The 25,029-nt window shown below is 43.9% G+C and overlaps 3 protein-coding genes across 3 annotated transcripts; all 3 read right to left on the reverse strand.

Moving 5' to 3' along the window:
• Nucleotides 1–246: 246 nt before the first annotated feature.
• Nucleotides 247–8,662, reverse strand: selp (selectin P; the record flags this gene model as incomplete). Its single annotated transcript, XM_083672342.1, has 19 exons — nt 247–705; nt 956–1,078; nt 1,364–1,552; nt 1,646–1,831; nt 2,151–2,339; nt 2,466–2,654; nt 2,806–2,991; nt 3,155–3,343; nt 3,495–3,680; nt 3,874–4,062; nt 4,569–4,754; nt 4,948–5,136; nt 5,287–5,472; nt 6,848–7,039; nt 7,158–7,343; nt 7,527–7,634; nt 7,812–8,204; nt 8,427–8,505; nt 8,603–8,662. 19 exons carry the CDS (start codon nt 8,660–8,662, stop codon nt 644–646), a joined length of 3,267 nt encoding a protein of 1,088 aa, XP_083528468.1. The 3' UTR covers nt 247–643.
• A 565-nt stretch (nt 8,663–9,227) lies between these two features.
• Nucleotides 9,228–14,338, reverse strand: LOC310806291 (E-selectin; the record flags this gene model as incomplete). The annotated part of the gene is made up of 9 exons (XM_083672343.1): nt 9,228–9,818; nt 9,939–9,960; nt 10,144–10,233; nt 10,662–10,841; nt 11,656–11,841; nt 12,165–12,272; nt 12,761–12,946; nt 13,611–13,718; nt 14,038–14,338. 9 exons carry the CDS (start codon nt 14,336–14,338, stop codon nt 9,770–9,772), a joined length of 1,230 nt encoding a protein of 409 aa, XP_083528469.1. The 3' UTR covers nt 9,228–9,769.
• A 2,111-nt stretch (nt 14,339–16,449) lies between these two features.
• LOC310806216 (E-selectin-like) lies at nt 16,450–22,470 on the reverse strand. The gene is made up of 17 exons (XM_083672258.1): nt 22,405–22,470; nt 22,144–22,219; nt 21,616–22,002; nt 21,349–21,453; nt 21,028–21,219; nt 20,650–20,841; nt 20,225–20,413; nt 19,901–20,086; nt 19,460–19,651; nt 19,035–19,223; nt 18,711–18,896; nt 18,270–18,461; nt 17,881–18,078; nt 17,549–17,737; nt 17,323–17,436; nt 17,107–17,128; nt 16,450–17,000 (listed from the first exon to the last, which is right to left on the reverse strand). The coding sequence occupies exons 1-17, from the start codon at nt 22,405–22,407 to the stop codon at nt 16,940–16,942; spliced, it is 2,673 nt and encodes an 890-aa protein (XP_083528384.1). The 5' UTR covers nt 22,408–22,470; the 3' UTR covers nt 16,450–16,939.
• Nucleotides 22,471–25,029: the final 2,559 nt, after the last annotated feature.

Consider the following 25,029-nt stretch of genomic DNA (forward strand, 5'->3'; position numbering starts at 1 on the left):
CCAAGCAGACAGGTGAAGATATTGAAAAAAAATCTTCTCTTTTTAAACTAACATTATGACATGATAGTAAACCAGTGGTTTTGTGTCTGAAATGCATGATTCCAGTATTGGTTCATGGACAAAAACATTAGTCCAGATGAATATGATAAGAGCTCTATGATTTATTAGAGAAAGCAATAAGCCATTCTTACAGACAACAAGCTACATATTAAAAACAAATCTATGTTTAACTACATGTAGGATAAAAGTAACTGTGTTGGGCTATAGTCAAATACACACAAAAAACAATCGACTCATTTAAATCAATATCCAATACTTACTGCAAAACCGTATTGCACAAGAACATAAAGTATGTAATCAGACACATACAGTACCAGTCAAAAGTTGGCAAGGACACACCTTGCCAAGAGTGTGCAAAGCTGTCATCAAAGCAAAAGGTGGCTACTTTGAAGAATCTAAAATATAAAACATATTCTGGTTTGTTTAACACTTTTTAGTTTACTACATAATTCCATATGTGTTCCTTCATAGTTCTGATGTCTTCAATATTAATCTACAATGTAGAAAATAATTTTAAAAAATAAAGAAAAACCATTGAATGAGAAGGTGTGTCCAAACTTTTGACTGGTACTGTATATAAAACTCATAACTCAAAAGCAGGATTTTCTTTCTCTCCCCCACCAAAGTCATCACGGTCCATGGCACCTGTGTGTGTGGAAGAACATGAGTAAGCATTATGATGCAACAGACAACAACAAACATCTGGTGCAGGTAGAACCCTTAAGAGATAAAAGGGTTCTAGGTAGAACCCTTTACAGAGGGTTCTACCTCGAACCATAAAGGGACAGGTTAAAGAACCGTACTGTATATGGTTCTAGTTACATTTTCTTTGGGGAGTGTAGCCTATGTAAGAGTGTAGCCTACGTAAACATACAGAACTGTCTACTTCTCTCACCTTTCTTTGTCAGCTGTTTAACGGCCAGCATAACCAGGCCCACCAGTAGGAGGACAGCAGCAGAGGAGCCAGCCCCCACTGCAGCATACATCAACATCCCAGTCCCCACCGACATCTCCTCCTCTGGAACACACCACAGTCACCATACCACCAGGTTTAGAACACAAACTAAACAAAGGCATCTTTCAACATCATCATTCGTGAAGTACCCGTATGCTGACATTGAACAATACAAATAAGTTAAAAAACAAACAAAAACAAAGGCATCATACTGTATACCATAAGCAGATGAGATTTGGTTGGGAGTGCTGTTCAACTGACTTCAACACAATTTGACTTACATGCTATAACATTATATGATGTGATACAATATAAACTATGAGCCAGTATAGAAGGAATACATGTTACCTTTGCAAGTGGGCACTTGTTTACTCCAAAGCCCCTCTGAGGAGCATGTTAGTGCCCCCGTCTCATTGAGAGTGTACCCCTCCCCACAGGTGAAGAGGCACAGGGAGTGGAAGCTGAAGTTCCCCAGGGGGTGTGAGCAGTTCATGGAGAGAGGGGGGGGTGAGGAGGACAGGGCCTCACACTGGACCACTGCAGGGGAGATCAGAGTGACAAACTCAGTGATCATATTATTGAAATGGATGTTGTAATGTCATGATGGTTTGTCCGAGTCTGTGCTCTCACCTTGACAGGTGGGTGACTCTTGGCTCCAGACCCCTGATGAGTTACATTGCATTGTGGCAGCTCCTTGCAGCAAGTAACCGGCATTGCATCCGAGGTGGCACTGGGAGCTGTAACTGAAGGGGGAGTAAGGATGGGTGCAGTTTGTCCAGCCTGAGTGAGGTTTCACCAGCAGAGGGCATTCACGTGCTGTGGATAGCCATAAAATACAAAATTAATGTTATCATGTACATTCATTTCAAAGCAAAGAGGCGAGGAGGAATTTATTAGAGAATCTGAGCAATTGTACAGTAATAATTAATGGATTATGTATTTCTGTTAATTGATGAATGGTTTGATTGATTGATACTTTGTCTGATAAATGTGTATATGTGGATTTAAAGCTGTGTCCTCCATCACTATAATGTAAACCTTTGTGACTGCCCAGTAGGTGGGGTATGTCCCCATATGGTGTGAAGGGTTACCCTAGCTGTTCTATAATTTAAGGGGAGGTTTCAACCACGGTTACCCAGACAAAGGGGGGTGCTCCTGCTCCACGTGCCCAAGGAGGTGCACTCTGTATCAGCCACCCCGTTCAGCAGGAACCCCTCTTCACAGGAGACCTCGCACCTGGAACCAAAGAGGAACCGACCACCATGGGGTTGGGAACAGGACAAAGTGCCATGAGGGGGACTGGATATGCTGTTGCACTGGCGAGCTGAAGAAAAGGATAGCGAGGGGTCAAGGATATCACGTTTACTGTGTAAAATAATCCCAAAGCAAAGCTGTTGATTACAGTGTAAAGTGTTGATGCATGACTAACTCTGATGGCAGTAAGTCTTACCCTGACAGACAGGAAGGGCATGGCTCCAGTTGCCCTGGGAGGTGCAGTGGGTAGAGTTAGTTCCACTCAGGAAAAAACCTTCCTCACACTCCAGGGTGCAGGTGGAACCATAACTGAACTCCTCCACAGGGTCCCGGCAGCGCAAGGAGGAGGCGTGAGGGGGAGCGTTTAGGGGGTTACACCGTACCACTGCCAAAAAAACAACAAGAATAATGTTCCATAGTGAATACTTCTTTTATCTGATGATTTAAATGTTCACTTATGCTTATAATAAACTGTCATATTTAGTGTAACTCAGAGGGATAAATAAAAACCTACAGAAACATGTGTTTTACCTCACCTTCACATGTCGGTGTGTGTTTGGTCCATTGACCAGTGGGCAGACAGGTGAGTGTGTGGTCTCCTGTCAGAGAGTAGCCCTCCTCACAGGTGAACCCACAGGAGGAGAAGGAGGAGAAGGCTCCCAGGGGGTCCACACACGTCATGTTCCCCCTGACAGGAGGGGAGAGGGGGGAGCATCTCACCACTGGGATAGAGGACAGGGAGAAAACAGGGATATGAGATGATGATGATGATGATGATGAAGATGAAGATAATGATGGTGGTGATGGTGGTGGTGTACATATATGACATGAAAGAGAAGAAGATGATGAAACATGTCAACAGGTTTAGATATGAAGCCCTATTACCCTGACAGACAGGAAGGGCGTGGCTCCAGTTGCCCTGGGAGGTGCAGTGGGTAGAGTTAGTTCCACTCAGGAAAAAACCCTCCTCACACTCCAGGGTGCAGGTGGAACCATAACTGAACTCCTCCACAGGGTCCCGGCAGCGCAAGGAGGAGGCGTGAGGGGGAGTGTTTAGGGGGTTACACCGTACCACTGCCAAAAAAACAACAAGAATAATGTTCCATAGTGAATACTTCTTTTATCTGATGATTTAAATGTTCACTTATGCTTATAATAAACTGTTATATTTAGTGTAACTCAGAGGGATAAATAAAAACCTACAGAAACATGTGTTTTACCTCACCTTCACATGTCGGTGTGTGTTTGGTCCATTGACCAGTGGTCAGACAGGTGAGTGTGTGGTCTCCTGTCAGAGAGTAGCCCTCCTCACAGGTGAACCCACAGGAGGAGAAGGAGGAGAAGGCTCCCAGGGGGTCCACACACGTCATGTTCCCCCTGACAGGAGGGGAGAGGGGGGAGCATGTCACCGCTGGGATAGAGGACAGGGAGAAAACAGGGATGTGAGATGATGATGATGATGATGATGAAGATGAAGATGAAGATGAAGATGAAGATGATAATGATGATGATGATGGTGGTGATGGTGGTGGTGTACATATATGACATGAAAGAGAAGAAGATGATGAAACATGTCAACAGGTTTAGATATGAAGCCCTATTACCCTGACAGACAGGAAGGGCGTGGCTCCAGTTGCCCTGGGAGGTGCAGTGGGTAGAGTTAGTTCCACTCAGGAAAAAACCCTCCTCACACTCCAGGGTGCAGGTGGAACCATAACTGAACTCCTCCACAGGGTCCCGGCAGCGCAAGGAGGAGGCGTGAGGGGGAGTGTTTAGGGGGTTACACCGTACCACTGCCAAAAAAACAACAAGAATAATGTTCCATGGTTGACTAGAGGGTATGAATACAATGGATCAAAGCTGCAGAAACAGGATAGAGTGATCAAAAGACAAGATAAGTGAGTAATAAACACAGTTGTAAACAGCCAGGACAGATGGCTTTTGTAAACAGCCTGGGCCAATCAATCTTTCAACAGACTGACCAGCGCCAGGTCAGGTGGGAGTAGCTCCCTGGATGACGAAATGTAATTCTTGAATGTTATTGGTGCAAGTAAACAAGAACAGAGGTACGTTGAATAGAAGGCGTTGACCTGTGTAAAAGTCTATAAAGACAGGTGACAGACGAAAACTCGGGGTCAACTGCAAATTTGAACGGCTTTGTATTCTCTGTGAATAAAGTCTTTGAATGAATCAACAGCCCAGGTTAACGGTATGTTATTTCAAAATACCATTATTTAAATTCCACGACATAATTCAGAGGGATAAATAAAAACCTACAGAAACATGTGTTTTACCTCACCTTCACATGTAGGTGTGTGTTTGGTCCATTGACCAGTGGGCAGACAGGTGAGTGTGTGGTCTCCTGTCAGAGAGTAGCCCTCCTCACAGGTGAACCCACAGGAGGAGAAGGAGGAGAAGGCTCCCAGGGGGTCCACACACGTCATGTTCCCCCTGACAGGAGGGGAGAGGGGAGAGCACCTCACCGCTGGGATAGAGGACAGGGAGAAAACAGGGATGTGAGATGATGATGATGATGATGATGATGATGATGATGAAGATGAAGATGAAGATGATAATGATGATGATGATGGTGGTGATGGTGGTGGTGTACATATATGACATGAAAGAGAAGAAGATGATGAAACATGTCAACAGGTTTAGATATGAAGCCCTATTACCCTGACAAACAGGAAGGGCGTGGCTCCAGTTGCCCTGGGAGGTGCAGTGGGTAGAGTTACTTCCATTCAGGAAAAAACCCTCCTCACACTCCAGGGTGCAGGTGGAACCATAACTGAACTCCTCTACAGGGTCCCGGCAGCGCAAGGAGGAGGCGTGAGGGGGAGTGTTTAGGGGGTTACACCGTACCACTACCAAAAAAACAACAAGAATAATGTTTCATAGTGGATACTTCTTTTATCTGATAATTTAAATGTTCATTTATGCTTAAATAAACTGTCATATTTAGTGTAACTCAGAGGGATAAATAAAAACCTACAGAAACATGTGTTTTACCTCACCTTCACATGTCGGTGTGTGTTTGGTCCATTGACCAGTGGTCAGACAGGTGAGTGTGTGGTCTCCTGTCAGAGAGTAGCCCTCCTCACAGGTGAACCCACAGGAGGAGAAGGAGGAGAAGGCTCCCAAGGGGTCCACACACGTCATGTTCCCCCTGACAGGAGGGGAGAGGGGGGAGCATCTCACCACTGGGATAGAGGACAGATACAAGCATCACTCAGCATGTGTAGGAATGCTGCTATCACATAATGGCAGGCCATGACAAATGTCCCCATTGTAAATTAAGTTAATGGTTAGGGCTTGCTAAACAAGGTGGAATATACTTCACTTGAATTCTACTTTGAGTCTGTCATAAGCATTATGCCATATGACAAGTGAATACCAGCCCTATCATAGACGATTATGATGACATATTTGTAGGTAGAGTATGGTGCTAACAATGCTACGGTTGTGCATTCGATTCCTGCACTCACTGCAATGTAAATTGCTTTGGCTAAAAGCATTAGCTAAATAACTTATATTATTATTTGACAGACAATGACTGTTCATCCGCATTCAAATGCAGGCAACATGATATTATTTGTCAAATGTCAAGTATTGTGATGTAAAATGATGACAAACATGACTATGCTGGTCAGTCTGAACAGGAAGTGACTCGGCATGGCTCAGATAAGGCTTGGCTCTATCACCGTACTGGGCTCTATCACTAGCACCACTGGGACAGAGGACAGGGAGAGAACAGGGATGTGAGATGATGATGATGATGAAGATGATAATGATGATGATGATGGTGGTGGTGGTGGGGGTGTACGTATATGACATGAAAGAGAAGAAGATGATGTCACATGTCAACAGGTTTAGATATGAAGCCCTAATACTGCATCATTTATGTGGCTATTTCTGTATCTCCTGGTTTGATTGTCTTTCTCTTAACTGGTTTCCCTTCTCCAAAACTTTCACCACAAATATCTCTTCTAGATGGGTGTGTTGTATTTGCACACTACACAGGATGTTGCATGCAAAGAAGAAATGAAACATGAGAAATAGTATATGTTGCTTAAGCAAGTTTCAGAACTATTTCACAAGTGGGGACATGATGTCTCCAGAAGGGGGGTTGAATGTAGGACAAACTGTAACATCGGAATGCTTCATAGGTTAAATTGTTTAAAGTAGAGGTCTGTAATTAAAACAAAGGTGTCAACCACAGTATCAACCAACATGACTATGCTGGTCAGTCTGAACAGGAAGTGACTTGCCATGGCAACATGCTTCAGATAAGGCTTGGCTCTATCAGAGGAAAGGATGTTGGTCACTATAACTGTAACTGGGTTAACAAACAGTCTGTAATCGCTCGCAAAACAGGATGTTACAGAGAAAGTGACCGTTTGAGAGTTTTATTTTCACAATAGAAGGTCAAATGAGACGTTGTGGCAACATGTTCATTCACATACTGTCATGTTGTCTTGTCAATATTAGAATGAAAGCTGTATACTATTACATTATTCATGTTTTACTCTAACCTGGCTTTCAACAAGAAACCTCAGGTACTGTAGTGATACATACCCTCACAGATGGGAGCGTTGCCTGTCCACTGCCCAGTATGGTCACAACGAATCCTTCCAGGCCCTCTCAGCTCAAATCCCTTGTCACACCTGAACTCACAGGTAGAGTTGTAACTATTCAGGCCGGCGATGGGGTTGCTGCAATTCATGCTCCCTCCTCTGGGGGCACTGTGCAACGCTGGACACTGTTCAACTGAGGAGTGGTAAGGAAAATGCTGTTTACAGTCAAATCAACACATCAACCAAAACCTTTCTGCTGGTCAAGACCTCAAGTCAAAGGGTGGACTTAGATAACGTCCTACTTCTCATACCTTGGCATAGAGGGGTAGGGTGGTCCCAGAACCCAGTGGCCTGGCAGAGTAGTCCCGGTGCCCCCGCCAGCCGGTACCCACGGGCACAGTGGAATTGGCAGGATGAGTTGAAACTGAACGTTCCATAAGAATGGCCACAGTACACTGACCCCTGCTCTGGCTCTATAATGGCCTCACACGCAACAGCTGAGAGGAAGATAGAGAGAAAACTTACTGACAACAGATCCACATACAGTATGTATAGATTCCAACTCCGTAAAACAGTTTTGGTTGACCTCCATATAAAAAAAGGGAGATTTTCTATATATTGGCTTAGGCCTTAGTTATGTGAGCATTCTGCAGGAACGGGATGGGATGTGGCTAACTCACCCTCCTCACACCGCGGGCCCTGGAAACCAGGGTAGCATTGGCAAGTGTAGTTCCCTATGGTCTCCACACACTCTGCATGAACACTGCAGGCCTTCTCTGAGCAAGAGGCTACACAGAGAGAGAGTTAACATAGGATTTAAAAAACACATACACACCCACACACACACACAATCAAACACACACACAATCATAAACGCACACACGTGCATGCACACGCACACACACACAGACACACATACACACACACACACAGTTCTAACCACACCTCAGTCAGTGCTTCTCTACCTGTGTAACAGAGGGCTCCTTTCTGTAAGCTGCAGCTCGCGTCATTCCACTTGGTTGTGTCACGTTTCCTCTTGATGTAGATCTCCACACAGTCCTGGTCGCCGGCCCCTTTGTTATTGGGCTCCCCGGTGGCCCAGTTCTCTGCCTCCTTGGTCAGGGTCTTATTGGTCCCCACCCAGGTCCATACTTCCCCCACCTTGCGGATGCCAATCCAGTAGTAGTTGTTGTTCTTGGGGAGCATGGTGTTGAGGTACTCTATCTCCCCCTGGTTCTGGATAGCCACCATGTCCGTGTAGTAGTCCCGGCACCACTCGCGGGCTGAGTACCAGTTCCGGTTTGGGGAGATGCTGGAGTGGTAGGTCCACGCCTGAACACCTCTCTCAATGCTTAAGTCTGAGGTCAGTGGTAAAAGATTTACTTACAGTAGTCAAAATGGAGTTATAATGATAGAAAAGTAAGAGCAAAGTGCTTCAGTATTCATAACCCTAACCCTAAAATAGCATTAAAAAACAATAAAACGTACACAGACCAATACATTTCTGCATTGTAATGGGAGTATCTATCTATAGCCAGGTTGTTTCTGGGCATGATAAATGTGAAGCTGCTCCATCTTACCATGGCTGATTGTGATAAATACAACCAGTAGCAGCCTGCTGAGTGGGCTCTGTCTAAGATGGTTTGACCCCTGAAGCATCTGAAATACACAAACAATCATGTTAACTGTTGACCGTGTTAATGCATGATAAATGCATGGTAATTACGTATAGTTCATGTGTAGCGTAGAATCTTACCTCTTCAACAGTAATCAGTGAGGCTGACCAAATGAGGTGTTTCACTGCATACTCTCGCATCTAGGAATTCATTTCCTTTCTGAGGATGAGTCAAGACTTGGTTTTGCAATATAGACACTCACTGAGAGTATCACAATGACCTGCTGCTGTCTGTTAAGAACACAGACACACACACACACACACACACACACACACATTTACATTTTTTTTTACATTTATGGCATTTAGCAGACGCCTTTATGCAAAGTGACAGTAAGTGAATCATCTGTCCAACAGTCATCATAAGACAAAATAATCAAGGCTCACACCAGGGGCCATTGGCAGTCGTAATGCCAGTAGAGAAGAGGTTTCAGGGTTAGGGTTAGTATAGGGGGGGTAGTGCGGGTGAAGCGGTCTTTAGGAGGGACTGTTAAGATGTAGCTTGAAGAGGTGGAAGATCGGAAGTGGCTCTGTAGTCCTGATCGTTGTGGGAAGCTCATTCCACCAGCGGGGCACCAGGACAGTGAAAAGCCACACACACACACACACACACACACACACACACACACACACACTGGCATATTCATGTACAGATATGGATTTGTTACTTGTTTTTATTCACAAATTACACAAATAATGCATTATGGCAATACAATGCTCCACCACATTCTACAATGAGATATAAGAAAACATTTCCTTGTTTTCCTGTACTCACAAATGCTCCGGTTGGACACACACACACACACACACACACACACACACACACACACACACACACACACACACACACACACTCACACACACACACACACACACACACACACGCACTTCATTTGTTACTGTAACATTAAATGATATTGTGATCTCTAGTATGTCATACAACATTGTAGGATTGCCATTACACCTATTGATTGATGATTGGTTGCGCATGATTTCGTGCACCTGTTGGGTGTGACTATTTAAGTTGTCTAATTTGGGCGTACAATCACTCTCACTTCCTCAGTTACGCTCAGTTCAAGAGGGTGTAGCTTTTTCTTTTTCTTTTGTTATACAAACATGCACTTAGTTTTTTCCCTAAACCCTAATACTGTAAGACAGTGACTGATCCATACATATTAATACAATAGGTAGATTATTGATATTATATCATATTAAAAAATTAAGTATAAATGAGGTTTCAGTGGTCCTTCAGCCATCTCTGGTGTCATTCGATTGAGTCCCCCCGTCCTCTGGTTCCCTTTGTAACGAGAGCGACAGAATGACAGAGACAGAATATCAATGGTAATAACACTGCAATTTCATTGCAACAAATGTACAGAGGTGACGCTTAGAAGCAAAAATCCAGAAATCAACTCACCTTGGTTGGGCAAGTTTCTTTCCTGTGAGGAACAGTAGGAAGGTCAAAAGAAAACAGAAATTCCAATGACACATTGCACATTATTGTATAGTGTACAAGATAATGATAAATGTTGCTTATCATGTACAGTACACTATGTATAATATCCTCTTTGGTATACTTTAAATAGACAATTTCCAAATAGGACTGCAACCACCAGACTTACTTTTTCTGCAATGTGTGAAACAGAAACAGATGCAACAGGGGGCTGAGAGGACTCCACCGCCACACAGAGCCATTAGAAGGTGCTTGTACCCTGAGGACAGATGACACCACAGGTTCAACGGTTCCGGGCAGACAACCATCACAGAAACAGCTTCTCTTTCTCTTCACTGATGTCATGGTTAGCCGCATTCACATGAATTTAGAGAGTGACATAGAGTCAAATATATGACCGTTTCAGCACTTTAACAAAAACAACAGAGCAAGTGTAGTCTAGCTCTGGCTCCTCTGAGACACCTATGCCTACTGTGTAACACAGGGGAGGCTGTTAGAGGCAGAAATTGTAGGACGGACTCATTGTAACTTGATACCATTGATACCATTCCTCATTCCATTCCATGCATTACAATGAACCCGTCCTCCGATTTCTACCTCCACCAGCCTCCACTGGCTGTAACACCATGACTTTGTACTGTAAGCAACAGTAACTGATGAGGGTAACGATAATGAGGATTTATTCACCTGCACAAACTGGCCTTGGCCCACTCCAGGCACCATCCCTGCCACAGGTGACCTCTCGTGGCCCCAGCAGGAGGAACTCTGCTGCACATCTAAACCGACACGTAAAGTTGAAAGTGTGTTTCCCTCCTGAGCAGTTCAGGGATCCATCATCAAGCTTGGACAGCGAGGCACATTCCACAGCTTTAGGGGCAAACACAGGTTTGAGTGTAGCACTAGTCAGGACTTTACCTGAGGTTACTTGTCATTATGCCTGCCCAAAAATATCAGTCTGGACCACATTTATCCACATGTCAAACCTAGTTGGAAAGGAGAATGTGTTATAACCCCAGGAAACAGGGGAAGCAGATGTTGGAGTCATGGTGACCCTCATCTGCAGAGGTCAGAGGTTAAGTGAGAGGTGACTGAGACAGTGTGAGAATGCAAGCAAAACAAAAGCCCCCTTTCATTATTGACATTCTGTCCTGATGGTTCATTATTCATTAACATGAATGAGAGCCTTGACCCGCACAGAGCCTTTTGACAGACGGTGGCTGATTAGGACACCCAAACTGATTATAGTGGGAGATTATCTGTTTCTCACATCAATGCTCTCGTACCCCCATGTTTGATAACACTCCTCATTCCATCCCATGCATTACAATGAGCCCGTCCTCTGATTTCTACCTCCACCAGCCTCCCCTGTTGTATATGCTGCACACAGTATCTAGAGAAATGATACTCCTGGGCCTGGAGAGCCAGAGTTGTTGTCCCACCCTGGTGCTATCACACCTGACTGAACTAATCGACTGATCACAGTACCTGTGCAGGTGGGTGTGTCTGCAATCCTCCCTCCCGCCCCTGTGCACTGTATGCTGGCTGCACCCTGCAGCTGAAAGCCTGCATCGCAGCTTGTCTTAAACTGGAGCATATACAACGTAGCACCACAGAGGGAATCGTGCAGTATTTACTGAGATTTGATCAGATAGAGAGGTAGAAATAGCTTAGAGAGACATACCTTTGCAAAGCGGCTCCTTGGGATCCCACATCCCAGAGGAGTTACACCTGACCTCTGTTGGTCCAGACAGTTTATAATCCTCTAGACACAGGAAGTTACAGGAGGAAGCAAAGGAGATGTTTCCATGGAGACCAGAACAGCTCACCCTGCCATTCCGTGGTGTGATTGGCTCCCCACAGGTTACTGCTGTAAAGAGCGAGCGAGGTCTGTGATTGGAGAACTTCGATCATGAGTAAAACATCTATATTTCACTGAGAGACACACCTCTGTGTCATGGGAGGCTGGTGGAGGTAGAAATCAGAGGACTATTGATACCATTTCTCATTTTGTTCCATTACAATGAGCCCGTCCTCCGATTTCTACCTCCACCAGCCTCCCTCTTCTGTGTCTACAGGTGTTGTGGAGCCAAACAAAAGTAGAGTATTGGTCTAGCAGCACTGTATCTGTAGAAACTCACCACCCCCTAGTAGACCTGGGAGTACCCTACCTACACTATTAACAATGCTCACCTGTTTGGCACCTGTGTCCCTCAAACCCAGGATCACAGCGACAGGTAATGTTGTTGATGGTCTCCAAGCATTTCCCGTGACCGTTGCATGATGTTTGATTGCATTGGACTGTGAGAGAAAAATGCATCATGAACATCATCAGTGGAGGCTGGTGGAGGTAGAAATTGGAGGATAGGCTCAGCTCATTGTATTGCTTGGAACGGAATAAGGAACCATTCCTCATATCATTCTATACATTACAATCAGCCCGTCCTCTGATTTCTACCTCCACCAGCCTCCCCTGTTGTATATGCTGCACACAGTATCTAGAGAAATGATACTCCTGGGCCCGGAGAGCCAGAGTTGTTGTCCCACCCTGGTGCTATCACACCTGACTGAACTAATCGACTGATCACAGTACCTGTGCAGGTGGGTGTGTCTGCAATCCTCCCTCCCGCCCCTGTGCACTGTATGCTGGCTGCACCCTGCAGCTGAAAGCCTGCATCGCAGCTTGTCTTAAACTGGAGCATATACAACGTAGCACCACAGAGGGAATCGTGCAGTATTTACTGAGATTTGATCAGATAGAGAGGGAGAAATAGCTTAGAGAGACATACCTTTGCAAAGCGGCTCCTTGGGATCCCACATCCCAGAGGAGTTACACCTGACCTCTGTTGGTCCAGACAGTTTATAATCCTCTAGACACAGGAAGTTACAGGAGGAAGCAAAGGAGATGTTTCCATGGAGACCAGAACAGCTCACCCTGCCATTCCGTGGTGTGATTGGCTCCCCACAGGTTACTGCTGTAAAGAGCGAGCGAGGTCTGTGATTGGAGAACTTAGATCATGAGTAAAACATCTATATTTCACTGAGAGACACACCTCTGTGTCATGGGAGGCTGGTGGAGGTAGAAAAGGGGCGGCAGGTAGCCTGGAGGTAAAAGAGGCCGGCCAGCAATCGGAAGGTTGCTGGTTTGATCCCCGCTCCAGGAGGGATCTGGATGTGAGCTGGTGACTGGAGGGTTGCTGGCATCATATCCAGGTCCCTACCACTGCCGTTGTGCCCTTGAGCAAGGCACTTAACCCCGAATTGCTCCAGGGGCGCTGACTTGGCTGACCCAGAGCCCAGCGCTCTGTTCCCCCTGGGGGGGTGTGCACGTGTGTTGTCTCTGGGGGGGTGTGTGCAAAAAGACCCAGTCCAACAATTGATGTGAATTGATTGCATGGCAAATAAACAGTCTTTCTTTCTTTCTAAATCAGAGGACTATTGATACCATTTCTCATTTCATTCCATTACAATGAGCCCGTCCTCCGATTTCTACCTCCACCAGCCTCCCTCTTCTGTGTCTACAGGTGTTGTGGAGCCAAACAAAAGTAGAGTATTGGTCTAGCAGTACTGTATCTGTAGAAACTCACCACCCCCTAGTAGACCTGGGAGTACCCTACCTACACTATTAACAATGCTCACCTGTTTGGCACCTGTGTCCCTCAAACCCAGGATCACAGCGACAGGTAATGTTGTTGATGGTCTCCAAGCATTTCCCGTGACCGTTGCATGATGTTTGATTGCATTGGACTGTGAGAGAAAAATGCATCATGAACATCGTCAGTGGAGGCTGGTGGAGGTAGAAATTGGAGGATAGGCTCGGCTCATTGTAATGCTTGGAACGGAATAAGTAACCATTCCTCATATCATTCTATACATTACAATCAGCCCGTCCTCCGATTTCTACCCCCATCAGCCTCCCCTGTACGTAGGATACATAATGCAATATCTATGCAGTGCATTTGATCAATGGTGGTCTGTTATTTAATCTATAATGTATTTTATAGACTTTGTATTAACATTTTACGTCCCTCACCTCTATAACAAACTGGGGATTTTGCCCTGTTACATGGTTCGTCATTCCACTTCCCTCTGTTAGTCTGTTTGTTGATAATAATCTCAACACAATACTCATTTTTGACATTGTTGGGTTCGTTGAGTGCCCATGACGTGTTGCCAACCCATGTTCCGTTGTTTCCAATCCAGGTCCAGTTTCCAGTGTCCGTTTTATGGATTCCGATCCAGTAATATGGAGTCTGAGTTCTGTTGGGCAACAAGGAAACAAGGTAATCGTTTTCCTCCTGGTTTTGAATGGCCACCATGTCTGTGTATTCGGTCTGGCACCATTCTCTGGTCTTGATCCAGTTCATGGTTATATTGGAGTAATGATATGTCCAACCCATTGCACCTCCACACATGGAACCACCTATGTTGGGTCGGAAATGAATTTCATTGTTAGCATTTTGCATAATTCCATCTTATTTCATTTTTTTTAAATGCATCCCTCCATTCTCAAGTAATACTGTCAGATATCTGAAGGTACAGTGTAATCACAGGAGGCTGGTGAAGGTAGAAATCAGAGGATGGGCTCATTGTAATGCATGGAACAGAATCCCTATTCCATTCCATGTATTACAATGAGCCAGTCCTCTGAATTCTAACTTCACCAGCCTCCATTGAGTATGACACAGTACATACATACCGATGAGGACTATGATCAGGATCCACTTCACAGTCACTGGTAGTGTTTGTCTCAAGAAGGGTCCATAGACTCCCTGAGTCTGTATGTGAAGAGCATTAGAAATCAACACACTTTTCTTTAATAAGATCAATACAGTAATATACAGTACAGTACAGTAAGAACTCTATCTCATGTTGAGTTTCTTGTTACAGCATTATCAACTCAGTATACTCAGAAACGCAAAACAACCTACTATTCATAAGTCTATGGTCAGGACAGCCACGCTTGAAGAGAGTAAGAGCTCCCATCAGAGACTTACCATATCTGGAGCTGTGTTTCTCTGGTGCTGTTAGTGAGTGAGAAATGTGGTGTTGGTCTCAGCTAGGTAGAAAATGGTGTCTGGCTTGGGCTGCGCAACAGTTTTTTATACCGCTACTGATTCCTATCTGTAGTCAATGTACCCATGCAATCCTTTAGCCATTGAGCCCTGGATATAATACCTGGATGCTTCAGAGTTTACTTTACATTATAGAGAATGGTGTGTGATGACTGAATGAGTGACTGTTTATTTGTCCTGTCCTTTTGGAAATGCCCGCCCAACGGTATAGAGAATAAGGGTAAATGAGGTTTTATGGGCATATCCATTTATGGGCATATCCATTTTATATATTTCCCAGTTTTACCCTTTACATTATTATGTTTGTTATTGTTGTCTTTGTTGTTGTTATTGTTGCTGTTGTTGATTATGATGATGATGACTGCTGGAGCCTAAGATGCCTTTGATGAGCTACTGTAAGCTACTGTATGTATCCACAGTTCATTTCTATTTCAAGCCGTTGTGATTGTAGTGTCCATTATTTCCCCGGAGGCGGATATGCATAAGGCTCCTGTAGTGTAATGAAACAGCACATACAGTACCAGTACCACCAACAGTACCACAGAGCCCAAGTAGCCTACTGCTGGTGGGAACACCTTCACCCTGAGGTGATCTATTTCAACTGCCACTTCCATGTTGCTGACAGAGAGAGGTTGCCTTAAGTTCAGGGAAACACACAATGGATATAACCCTAACCCTAACCCTAACCCCATCAAGGAGCACAGCATACCTCAAAGTGTTATATAACCACTCACAACAACCCACCACTTAGAAGAGGGACAGGTCACGAGAGGAGATGGATGTGTATGTTAAAATGACCCAGACACGACCTCTAAAAGACCTGAGTCATTGAAACAGGCCAGTCTCGTAACAGATTGAAACAGACGGCAGTGCTGACAGTATGGATTGTACCATTGTGTCAGGTGTTGAGAGGTGTGCCCGTGTCCAACTCCTGTGGAATGGTCCTGTCTCTGGCAGGATTGTAGTATTACTACACTACCTGAAAACATCACAGGCCCGTTGACTATAATGTCTATAATGATATGTGGTATCAGATTCTATTTTTGGTACATTTGAATATCCGTGAACTATTTTCAATTGATATATACAGTACCAGTCAAAAGTTTGGACACACCTTGCCAAGAGTGTGCAAAGCTGTCATCAAAGCAAAAGGTGGCTACTTTGAAGAATCTAAAATATAAAACATGTTCTGGTTTGTTTAACACTTTTTTGTTTACTACATAATTCCATATGTGTTCCCTTATAGTTTTGATGTCTTCAATATTAATCTACAATGTAGAAAATAATCAAAATAAAGAAAAACCATTGAATGAGAAGGTGTGTCCAAACTTTTGACTGGTATTGTATAAACAGAGTATTGGACGCTAAATATCAAATATCAATATCATGCATGACCACAGATGTCAGTATTGAAAAGTTTTATTTGATAAAAAACACGCTTTGATATGCATTGAAAACTGCAATCACATACACATAGGTTTAGAAATTAATATATAAAATAATTATAGGAAATATATTGCTTTTCACAGTTTTATTTTCTGATTCTTTTATTGAAGAATCAGCCATATACATTACAGTCATCTACCATCACAGTCAGCTGGTTGTAGAACAATGTGTTCAAAATGAAAATCCCTTAGGGAGAAAAACATGCATGTAGGTCACTCATAATCTATTCTGAGTATTTTCACACTCAGTATGGTCTCATGTATCATCTCTCTCCCAGAGTCAGAAAACAGAACTAGTCTGTTGTCCTACTCAGGAAGACATGCCATCTCCACCTCAACCTCCACCTCATCATAAGGCGATTCAGTAGACTGTTGTTGTTGTTGTTGATTTTGTTGTTGTTGTTGTCATCATCATGTGTATATTCACCAGTGGTTTGTTGGTTGTTCACTAAATGAGGCTGTCAATGCTGTTCTTGTAGGACTGTGGATGTTCCTCTATGTCCCAGGTACTGAAAGACAACAAAGAGAGAGAAGGGTGAGTTTCACTATTGAACACAATGAAATGTGAATTAAATAAACAGATTTATCATTACGATAAACATGAATGAAACTCACCTGTTCAGATCAAAGTGTTTACCTGGAGGGAGGCAAAGAAAGGACACATTGATGACTATGATCATTAATATAGTAATCATAAATTAGGCAAAATTTTCTTTTTTTTTATCTAATCAATAAATGGTGTCTGTCTAAAAAAGACTGCTTATTCTTAAATAATTACTCATAATTAGAGAGTGGTAGAGTGGAGTGGAGAGGCGAGGCATTTCTGCTTACCGTTCTGTTTCAGTCGTTTCAGCAGCCATGCAGCCAGAAACAGGCCGGATAAAGATGCAGTGCCCCCTGCTGCCAGACCCATGGTAGTGGGGTTGAAGAGAGGCTCAGGTAAAGCTGTGGGAATAAGGAGAAACAGTCAAACATTTGCGAGAACTGGATCTGTTGGTTGAATACTGAGCTCACAGAAATGCTAATGTTTTTATTCTGAGACTCTTCCATTCTTTACCTTTGCACACTGGCACCTCTCCGGTCCAGTTGCCGTAGTGGTTGCAGGTCACAACCTCAGGTCCGTGTACAGTGTGCCGTTGGTCACATGTGAAGGAGCATTCCGATCCGTATATGAGCTCATCAGAGGCATTGAAGGAACAGTTGATATAGCCGTTGACTGGAGGCTGAAGCAAGGGGCATCTCACCACTTGAGAGAGAGAGAGGGAGAGAGAGAGAGATAGAGAGAGAGAGAAAGGGAAAGAGAGGGTCTTTAACCTACTATCATAGTGACACTGAAACACATGCGAACATTCAGCTCAGGTGTAACATAACATACATAACATAACATACCTGTGCAGGTGGGGGTGACAGCGCTCCATTCTCCTGACCCAATGCACTCTGTACTCAAGGCCCCCTGGTGGTCATAGCCTTCATCACAGCTGAAGGTGCAGACAGAGCCCCAAGGATGGGGGGTCCCACCAGAGAGAGAGGGGGCCACACAGCTGACCTGACCCCCCAGAGGAACCTCGGGAGGGGGGCACTGCAGAGCTGATAAAGGAACAACACAGAGAGGTCAAGATCTATCCCAAAAGACTCCATCAAAAGATACAACATGTCTTAAATCTGATTTTTTAAATCTGAGATTTTAAATATTCCCATCGATATTAACAACAACTGCAGTGTGGTTTGTGTTGTTGTCGAAATGGGGTATTAACTATAGAATACATCCCGGGCCGTACCTGCACATTGAGGCTGTGAGTCGTTCCAGCTTCCTGAGGCTCCACACTGCAGGTTAGGAGAGCTGGAGGCCACCAGCACATAGCCCTCCTCACAGCTGAAGGCACAGGTTGACAGGTAGCTGAACGCACCCAGAGGATGGGAGCAGTCCATGGAGCCCCTCACAGGAATATGCAGCTGACTGCATTTCTTCACTGGGGAGATGGGAGAAGGATACAGAACACATTATTAATGCACTAAGATGACCCAAGAAGGTATACAGTACAATACACAGCACTGAAATTGTTCAAATTGTCTAACTGAAATAAAACATCAATACCCATCGATATTAAATTCCCATCGATATTAAAAGTATTGCAGTTGAAATTATTAAAGTGATGATTAGAGTATTTCTATGGGATTTGGTATGAGCTCAGACATATAGCACAGGTGTGTTACTGTACCTGTACAGGTGGGTGTGTCTGTATTCCATTCTCCCGCCCCTGTGCATTGTATGCTGTCTGCACCGTGCAGCTGAAAGCCTGCATCACAGCTGAACCTGCAGGTGGAGGTGGGCCAAAACTCGTCAGGAGTTCCGTCACACTCAGTGTGCAGGTGAGCTCCTCTCATTGGCTCCATGCACCTGATAGCTGATGGACAAACACACAGAGAGCACAACAGTTAACCAGTGCAGCAGTCTGCATTCACAGCAATCCAACAGACACAGTAAATGATGACTATTTTCAAGATGTTAAAGTATAAAGCTTCCTAAAGTACATCCTCCTTACCTTCACAGCGTGGCGTCTTGTCGCTCCACGTAGCTGCAGCTGTGCACGACACTGTGCTCGCCCCTTGCAGGCGAAAGCCCTCCGCACAGCTGAAGCTGCAGCTGTATCCGAAGCTGAAGCGCATCTCCATGTCTTCTCCACAGGCCATAGAACCATCCTCTGGGTCTTGAAGAGCGGGGCAGTGTACGGCTACAGGACAGACACGGAACCAGGAGGAAAGTCAAGGGTGAGGTCTTTAACGTTTCAATTCAGGGATTTGATTGAACTGATTTTTACAGACCTGCAAAACTATACCTGTCCCATACACATTTCTAAACTGATATTTACTCAAATGGATATTGTTGGACATTTTAACAACAACTGCAGTGTGGTTTGTGTTGTTGTCGAAATGGGGTATTAACTATAGAATACATCCCGGGCCGTACCTGCACATTGAGGCTGTGAGTCGTTCCAGCTTCCTGAGGCTCCACACTGCAGGTTAGGAGAGCTGGAGGCCACCAGCACATAGCCCTCCTCACAGCTGAAGGCACAGGTTGACAGGTAGCTGAACGCACCCAGAGGATGGGAGCAGTCCATGGAGCCCCTCACAGGAATATGCAGCTGACTGCATTTCTTCACTGGGGAGATGGGAGAAGGATACAGAACACATTATTAATGCACTAAGATGACCCAAGAAGGTATACAGTACAATACACAGCACTGAAATTGTTCAAATTGTCTAACTGAAATAAAACATCAATACCCATCGATATTAAATTCCCATCGATATTAAAAGTATTGCAGTTGAAATTATTAAAGTGATGATTAGAGTATTTCTATGGGATTTGGTATGAGCTCAGACATATAGCACAGGTGTGTTACTGTACCTGTACAGGTGGGTGTGTCTGTATTCCATTCTCCCGCCCCTGTGCATTGTATGCTGTCTGCACCGTGCAGCTGAAAGCCTGCATCACAGCTGAACCTGCAGGTGGAGGTGGGCCAAAACTCGTCAGGAGTTCCGTCACACTCAGTGTGCAGGTGAGCTCCTCTCATTGGCTCCATGCACCTGATAGCTGATGGACAAACACACAGAGAGCACAACAGTTAACCAGTGCAGCAGTCTGCATTCACAGCAATCCAACAGACACAGTAAATGATGACTATTTTCAAGATGTTAAAGTATAAAGCTTCCTAAAGTACATCCTCCTTACCTTCACAGCGTGGCGTCTTGTCGCTCCACGTAGCTGCAGCTGTGCACGACACTGTGCTCGCCCCTTGCAGGCGAAAGCCCTCCGCACAGCTGAAGCTGCAGCTGTATCCGAAGCTGAAGCGCATCTCCATGTCTTCTCCACAGGCCATAGAACCATCCTCTGGGTCTTGAAGAGCGGGGCAGTGTACGGCTACAGGACAGACACGGAACCAGGAGGAAAGTCAAGGGTGAGGTCTTTAACGTTTCAATTCAGGGATTTGATTGAACTGATTTTTACAGACCTGCAAAATTATACCTGTCCCATACACATTTCTAAACTGATATTTACTCAAATGGATATTGTTGGACATTTTAACAACAACTGCAGTGTGGTTTGTGTTGTTGTCGAAATGGGGTATTAACTATAGAATACATCCCGGGCCGTACCTGCACATTGAGGCTGTGAGTCGTTCCAGCTTCCTGAGGCTCCACACTGCAGGTTAGGAGAGCTGGAGGCCACCAGCACATAGCCCTCCTCACAGCTGAAGGCACAGGTTGACAGGTAGCTGAACGCACCCAGAGGATGGGAGCAGTCCATGGAGCCCCTCACAGGAATATGCAGCTGACTGCATTTCTTCACTGGGGAGACGGGAGAAGGATACAGAACACGTTATTAATGCACTAAGATAACCCAAGAAGGTATACAGTACAATACACAGCACTGAAATTGTTCAAATTGTCTAACTGAAATAAAACATCAATACTTTTCTATGAAATAATTATACTCATTTGTTGTTCTTGCTCCTGAAGCTGTGGTTAACTTACATTCACAGGTGGGAGGCTGTTCTGACCAGTATTCAGAGGCGGTGCATCGTAGAGTTCCTGAGCTGCTCAGCTGGTAACCCTCCTCACAGGAGTACTGGCATGTAGAGTCATAAGCGAAATCCCCGTTGGGGTGAGAGCAACTAACATTGGCTTTGGCAGGAACAGTGACTTCCTCTTTCTTACACTGCACAACTGCAAACAAAAATGGAAAAAACTGGCTCAGACTTTGACCTTTGATAGAACAATGACATAGGTCCATATACTGTATACATTAAAAGCATATTGAAAATATACTGAGATTACATGACTGTGCTTTCTTACCGTTCTCACACTTCTCGCCATAGAAGCCCTCAAAGCATGCACACTGGTGTCTGTTGATGGTCTCTACACACTCTCCATGGTAACAGGAGTCACTCTGACATGAGGCTAGACACAGGAGAGGAAGGTTTCATTTAAACCATCAAAATCATACATGTGTCATACTTTTTTTTTCATGTGTTATACTGTAGCTTCAAGGACTCTTTGACAGAAAAACTAAGTGTGAGACTTGAGAAATGCTCTTCTCTTCCCTTAACACCACCCACTCACCTGTGTAGCACAGAGCCGTCTTCTCCTTTTTGCATGACTCGTCGTTCCACTTCCCGTTGTCCTTCTGCCTCTTGATGTACATCTCCACACAGTCCTCATTGTTCTTCACGTTGTTGGGTTCCATGGCAGCCCAGTTCTCTGCCTCGGCCGTCAGAGCCTTGTTGGTCCCCACCCAGGTCCACACACCCTGGACCTTGCGGATCCCTATCCAGTAGTACTTGTCCTGCCTGGGGAGTATGCTGTTCAGGTGGGAGATCTCCTCCTGGTTCTGGATGGCCACCATGTCAGTGTAGTGGTCTTGGCACCACGTTCTAGCAGTCTGCCAGTCCATGGTGGTGTTGGAGTAATGGTAGGACCAACCCTCCACATTGCTCCACATGCACAGCACTGAGGGATAATAAAACATGCATATTAGCAGTCTGTGATACACATGATGAAGGCATAATGATTTCATCAGCCTAATCAGGTGCGTTATCTTTTCTTTGTATTGTGTACAGTCTTTAGGTCTTTAGAATGAGATTTGCTTACTTGAGTAAAGAAGGGAAAGAGAGATCCATAAAGTGATGCTGGCTCCATGGCCTTGCTGTAATCCAAAGCAAAAGTCCTGCAGATATACAAAATATATTTGTTTGAGAAATAATCATAATCAATATCAATAATCATAATCAATATCAAATAATTTGAAAGACTGGCAGACACAGGCAGACACACATATTTGCACTCACAAATATATATTTGTTTATCACTTATAACACAAATGATTTAATTAGGTATTTTTTCTGTACTTACCATTGCGAGTTTATATTGTTCTACAGCAGGTAAATGTGTATGTGTGTCTTGTCTTATCCAGACTATGAAATGATACTGTTCTCTGTGCTCTGTGCCCCTATATATACATTATACCCCCAACACTCAGTTCCACCTTTCCCGGAATCCAAGAGGATGCGAGAGATCACTCTGGGATTTCCCCCCTACTCTGGAAACTTTTATTCTCTCTGTTTTCCTCTCTCTACCCTCACATGTTTGGCCTCCATCCTATTGTATTGGTCAGACAGACATGTAGTTTTTGTTCTGTGAAGACCTACATCCAACGGTGCCAGAAAGGAAGTGGAGGGTGTGCATGCAGGAAATGTACTCATTAGCTACTGCTAATGCCACCTCTGCCCTGTTGAGGGATGCTCAGTTAATGAGTTTACTTTGATACGTTTATTTGGAGAGAAAGCTTCCTGCCTTTTTTTGGGCTCTGATAAGTTACCTAGAAAAGTGTCCAAGTATTTACCAGGGACATTCCCAGTTGAATTTCCCACTGCTCCAAGACAATGCAGACTATTGCTGCCATTGAAAACATTTGGAGTCACTGTATGTGTAATGTGCAGTAGGACTATATGAGCATGCACCTAATTTTCTCTCAGGACTGGTTCACTAATTAAAGTATTTGGTGCCATGAATAGAAGAGTATAGAGGGGTCATTTTTGTACTGTATGTCTTGTTCATGGCACACAATTCACGTATGATCGTACAGACCTTTGAACATATCAATCCTGTAACATTTCTTGCAGTTTCCTATAGTAACATCACATACAGTATCAACTCTCTCACTATACAGCCCTATAATTCACTCCTAATTGGATTGATGTCTTGTTATAGGATAAGCTCAGCAAAACGCTAAAGTAAAGCAAATGAAAAAATAGTTAACACCTTTTACTGCAGTATCATTTTACAAGCATCCAGAGAGACTGACATACCGACAGGCAGACAGGCAGGCAGACAGGCAGACAGACATGTTGTCTGCACTAGGGAAGTGGTATAGGCCTTCTGTTGGCTGCCTACACTGCTATCATTTCCTTCCTGTTATACCTATCTGAGGGCAGCTCCCACAACAATAGTGTTAGCTTACATTAAAAACTCCCCATTCCTGAAATCAAGGTCAGGCAGCCAGAGAGGAAAGATGTGGCGTATGATAAAGGCATTCCAAATACACTTTCATTATGATGTCTCAAGTAATGAGCAATGACAGGTTGAGAAATAATCAGGCATCAATAGCTTCATTTCATGTTAACTATGTGGGTTATTATATGGGTTATTATTATCACATCTCAATATACAGTAATACTATCACATCATATTATTAAGTATGATTATCACATGCAAGTACAATATTAATCAATATTGATATATAATTGAAAATAATTATTTTCAATCTGTTATAATCTGTTCTTGCAGTCATGTTACATAATTATGGCAGGTTTAGTAACCTTTCCAGCAATTGTAATGGGAAGCTTGTAAATGCAGAGGGGGAAATGGCTGGATGTTAACTTCAATGAAGTACATTTTTCACTCATTGTTAATGCCTTGGAGAGAGTGGTCCCACTTACATTTTAGAACAAGGCCATTATCTTCAAAGAACAGATTATTGATGTATCAGGCATGACAGGAACTGATACATGTGTTTAATGTTTACATAACAACTACTGAATGACTGACAACAAATTTCAAAAGATTAACAACCTCAGATCTGCCAAAAAAAAGACAATATAACAACTATATTCGCATATAGTATAAACTCAGTGTTGGGGAGTAGTTCCACTACATGTAGCTCAACTATTAGTTTAACTACATTTGGCTGTAGCTTGGTGGTAGTTAAACAATTATTTTTTTGCCTACTCACTACTCACCCAAAAAGAAATAATCACACAGCAAATAAAAAGGAATTTCATTATTATTCCAGCCCCTGGACTTCAACCTGCCCTACCACCCCCATCTTTCCTCTTGGTTGCACCTCTCTCAGTTGCGCGTCTTCTTCTGTAATACACAAACTGTTTGGTACGAGTCGCAGTACAGTATGGACCAGGACCAAAACGACACAGAAACACTGTGGCCACACTTAAGCACATTTATGAAACTAACCAATTCCACCAAAAATACTTATGTGTTCACATGTGAGCTGTGCAAACCCAACGTTAATACACTTTCCACAGCAAACACGTCGAAAAAAACTTAAGAATACATATCAAGGTGAGTTTGTTTGCTAGCTAGCTAGCTGCCATGTACAGCAGATGTCTCATCGCTATCCGGTAGCCATATATTTGACTCTTGCTAGGCCTCGCTATCTTAGCCAGCTAAATGTCAGCGTCATTTAGACTGAAATGGCAAATGTTAGCTAATGGAATAAGGGAGCTTGCAACATTTGGATGAGAGTTGGTAGTCCTAGATTATCTATAATTCCTAAATGGAGTAGAAATATGCCTTACACTTCTCTGTAATTGAATGTATTGTCGGAATAAATTGCATAAGGAGCTATTGTGTACACCTAGTTTATGAAATACATTTGTATTAGAATAACTAGTAGATCACAAGAGGTGTACTACAGACCTATGTCTTACTGCCAACTGGTGGAAATACATTATAACTGCA

The sequence above is a fragment of the Argentina silus genome (genome assembly GCF_951799395.1).
Source record: "Argentina silus genome assembly, chromosome: 6".
Classification (NCBI taxonomy): domain Eukaryota; kingdom Metazoa; phylum Chordata; class Actinopteri; order Argentiniformes; family Argentinidae; genus Argentina; species Argentina silus.

Coding starts and splice junctions, on each gene's coding strand:
- LOC310806216 (XM_083672258.1), bottom strand. Junction 21,220..21,348: donor TGGCGAGAAGTGTGAGAACG/GTAAGAAAGCAC, acceptor TTTTGTTTGCAG/TTGTGCAGTGTAAGAAAGAG. Junction 18,462..18,710: donor AGACACACCCACCTGTACAG/GTACAGTAACAC, acceptor CCATCTCCCCAG/TGAAGAAATGCAGTCAGCTG.